A 4,349-nucleotide genomic window follows, 5' to 3' on the forward strand; every position below is an offset into this window, starting at 1 on the left:
TAATCAGCTCCTTTCTGCAAACAGTTTGAATAGAAAACAATGAATAACATCAGTGTCGCAGTGTTAGTGGCTTTAGTCCTTATTGGATCATTTGCTGTGCAATCTGGTAAGTAAAAATATGTCTTGGAAATGTTGTTTTTTACTTTTTGTTGATGAATGTTCTTTTGTCGGATTTTTTGGTTTAAATTTTATTTATCTAAAACGTTTTCGATATCAGTCTCTATAAAAAAAATCAGAATATATGCCAAAGAGTTTCAGATATCAAAATATTTAATTTTGGTTTATTACTGTCGTATTTAAACTAAGCAATTGATATGACACACCATACCATTAAAAAATAAAGTTTGCATGCGCAAATTAAATATGCCACGTTTTTTACCTCCTGTTTTATAAATCAAAAACTTGTAATCTTTATTTATTTTTGAATCATATCCATTAAAATGCAAACTAAGTTCATGTGTATTATTGATCGTTTGTTAAATAATGTCAAAATAACTTTTTATATCACAGATTAGTTTCTTCATTAAAGTGTTTATTTTATGTTTATATATGAATTTGATATATGTTTTATGCCTGGTAAATAATGAACTTGTATAATAGATTTACGAACTCAACCCTTATTCAGTAACAAATAAATTGACAGACTATCAATCAATTTCAAGACTATTTAAATTTCATTAATAGCTGATTTGTTTTTCAGATGCAAGTGATGTAAGTTGATTAATACCTGTAGTTTTTAAAGCGACATAAGAAAAACAAAACTATGTAATGAATTGAAGAGAAATCATTTACATAATATACAATATTGGGTTAAATTAACAATATAAGAGATATATGAGAACGCTCGTTTAATTAATTGTTTGCAAATACATGTACCAGTATAAATACTATGCATTGTATCAGGTGTATCTTTCTTCAATTGATCGGATACAAAATGTCTTAATGTTTGTAAATATTTTAAAATATAGCTATTCATATTTATATATATTTAGCCCGTTTAAATCCATAAGACAACCATTTGCAAGCGAACAACTGAAAAATATTTTATATGAAGTTTGATGAAGTTTTAAAAAAATAATGTCTACAGCATTCTGAAACAAATGAGCGCGATGGGTGCTAAAAAATAAACGTTAACATATGGTTACCCTTCCGGAGCAGTTTTTTTATCGGTTTCAAGTTGCCCGTCTTTAGTTTTCTTATGTCTTGTTTACTATTATTTGTCTCTATATCTTTTTCATTTTTAGCTCTAGCGTTATCAGTTTATTTTCGATTTATGAGTTTGACTGTTCCTCTAGTATCTTTCGCCCCTCTTTTACATCCGTTGTAAATGTGTTTCCGTCAAGATAAGTGAGTTATTAGATTCCCAAAATTGACAATAAATTCTCGGCAAGACGCAATGTTAAAAGTCCTAGTACACGACATGACATGTCCGTAAATCAGTGTTAATATCCCTTGTCAAGCTGATGGATTTTCTACCCGACCAAGTAACGGAAGCCGAAGAGGTCTACATAGTTTCCAAGATCATCAAATCAAGTAATGCTTCACTAAGGTTGATAAGAATATTTTAAAACATACTTTACAAGACATCTTAATTTGTAAGAGTGTTAAATATTCAAAGTATAATCACTTGATGCTGAGGTCCGGTTAGATAGCTGTAAATGACTAATGTTAAATAGTTTTAGCTCGTCATTAAATTAACATTTTTTGCAACGAGATACAGTATCAAATATTATATAGGAATTATCTTATAATAATGTAAAAGTAGTCTCAATAAAGTGAAAAAAATCCGGATATACTTATGATAAACTGAGATTTATCTCTTATGTAAAAGTTTTTTCAAATGCTTTTTTCTAACGTAATATAGCTTATATTGGGTTTTTTTACCTAACCTGACCCGCGTTCAAAAACTTGTCTTCTTGCATAAATCAGCATGGCTTAATACCGGTATATACCTGGGTATTGTCAATGTGACATATTCGGATATTCTAACAGTCGACTTCCTGGTAGGCTTGTTTGATTTAATACACAATGAACAAGGTCAATGAATAACATGCGTTACCGAGAGTGAACCAGGTGTGCACTGGTAAAATTTATGAAATAAACCATACCAATATAAAACTGTTCGTGATATACGGCCTGTGTACAAAATTTTACAAAATTTAAGAGTGGGTGTGAGAATACGTATAGATTATCCCAATGATATATGATTTCAATTTTACTTTTATTTATATTTCAGCACCTATTCTTCCGTTTTTATATGTAATTTTTGGTCCCGCTATTTCTTATAAAAGGGGGACGAAAGATACCAAAGGGACAGTCAAACTCATAAATCTAAAACAAACTGACAACGCCATGGCTAAAAATTAAAAAGGCAAACAGAAAAATAATAGCACGCATAACACAACATAGAAAACTAAAGAATAAACAACACTAACCCCACCAAAAAACTAGGGGTGATCTTATCATCGTGTTGCTTATGTGATTACAAATCCGGTAAATAGTCTAATTAGGTAGGTCACATTCATGAAAGGGAAGGGGATTGTAGTTACGACGTAAGGAACATATCCCATAGCATTTGTGAAACGGTTATTCCATAACGGTCAACCAACTCGTGATGGCGTCCGTAAAATTTACGAAGGGATGATTTCAATTTCACCATTTGGAACTCTTGGTTTAATAGCTTCCTTGTAAGCAGCAACCCTCTATTAAGAAAATCATGATAGGAAATGCAAGATCGGGAATATCGTATCAATTGGGAGATATATACCCCATATGCAGGTGCTGCTGGAATGTTGCTACTTAGAATGGAGTTCACAATTGGAAAGCTGAAATCATCTCTGTTGTCGGAAAGTTTTGTTTAAAACCGACCCTCATTGTCAATTTCTAGATGTAAGTCAAGATATGAAGCCGACTTAATTGTAGTATCTGTAGTATCCTTTATCTCTAGTTCGATTGGATAGATGCGTTCCACATAGTCACCAAATTTTGAATTGTTTAGTGAAAAAACATCATCTATATAGCGGAACATCATCTATATAAGTAATTCGTCCTGTTTTTATCCTCACAAACGTGACTTCATTCTCACTCTCGAAAACTGATATTTCAAAATGAATGCCGTTAATTTAATAATTGTGCATCCATTTTACATGTGAAATAAGAATATCCAATAGTAAACTTATGACTATACAAACGCAAAATATACTGTTCAGGTTTGCTTTCGTCTACCGAGATAAGAGAACTGACAATATAACTTTCATATAAAAACAAGCACGCTCAAATAAACAATTAAAAAAATATTTGAGTAAAAGTTAACTGGAACAGCAAATTTAACAACCTTTCATCTCGATAATATTTTTTTTAATAAATAAATGCATTTTATTATAGTATAGATCCTTCCATAATCTTAAATGGTATCAGATAATCTATATTTTTCAAAAGATTAACCCTTCCGACCTCACTTAAACCTGAGACTGTGTGTTATAGTAGTCTCAGCTAAAATCTAATGCCAAACGCTAGAGGTAAAAATGTAGTTCAGGTACACCTTTCATTTGATCATGGCTTTCAAATGTCTAAATTTAAGTGTTCCCGTACATTTTTTGCCTATTTAAGACAATTAAAATGCTTTTTGTAAAACTAGTTATATTAACCCTTTTTAAAAAACATAAACTTATGATTTAAGAGTGTATATCATTTTTTTCCAAAAACTAAATTTAATTTCCATACTTTAACCGGTTCACTTTTTAGTTACGATAATTAGATAAACATTATTTTTCACCACTCATTCTTTTCATATGACTTTAAACCATAAGTGAAAAATCGCAAATTTTTCCTTTACTATAACTTTTTTTTTAATTTTATATATTTTGTCATCAGAATTGATCGTTTCAACATTTCAGTATTATGGTCCAAACTATGGTCCTTCAAGACGTTGGGGAGGTTATGGCAACAATAACAGATACAATAGATATGGCGGGCGTTATGGCGGATATGGCGGGTATAATGGCGGGAACAAAGGCTGGAGACGACCTTCATGGGGACGACGAAAATATAAATATTGAAACAATGATATATTTATAACTGTTAGCACAGCAACATGTTTGGAAACGAGAGATAGATAATAAAGTTTAAATAGTCTGTTCTCTTTATTCCTTGTTTATGCTCTAATCAATCTTTGTCGTTATGGTTGATTGAGTACAAGACAGCATTGATAAAAAACAGATAAAAACATCCATAATCTATTCAACACAAATCAACAGTCACAACCATAAAGATGTAATGGATCGTATGTGATATTTGTAACAAAACGTCATGCGGTTTAATTTCCTATCTTAATCGCTGTAGTAAAAATA

General features: G+C 30.9%; 1 protein-coding gene across 1 annotated transcript; it reads left to right on the top strand.

The window, feature by feature from the left end:
- LOC134721759 (neuropeptide-like protein 30) lies at positions 1–4,116 on the top strand. The gene is made up of 3 exons (XM_063584960.1): positions 1–106; positions 701–711; positions 3,897–4,116. Exons 1-3 carry the CDS (start codon positions 40–42, stop codon positions 4,056–4,058), a joined length of 240 nt encoding a protein of 79 aa, XP_063441030.1. The 5' UTR covers positions 1–39; the 3' UTR covers positions 4,059–4,116.
- The last annotated feature ends 233 nt before the right edge of the window (positions 4,117–4,349 follow it).

Source organism: Mytilus trossulus, chromosome 6 (genome assembly GCF_036588685.1).
Source record: "Mytilus trossulus isolate FHL-02 chromosome 6, PNRI_Mtr1.1.1.hap1, whole genome shotgun sequence".
Classification (NCBI taxonomy): domain Eukaryota; kingdom Metazoa; phylum Mollusca; class Bivalvia; order Mytilida; family Mytilidae; genus Mytilus; species Mytilus trossulus.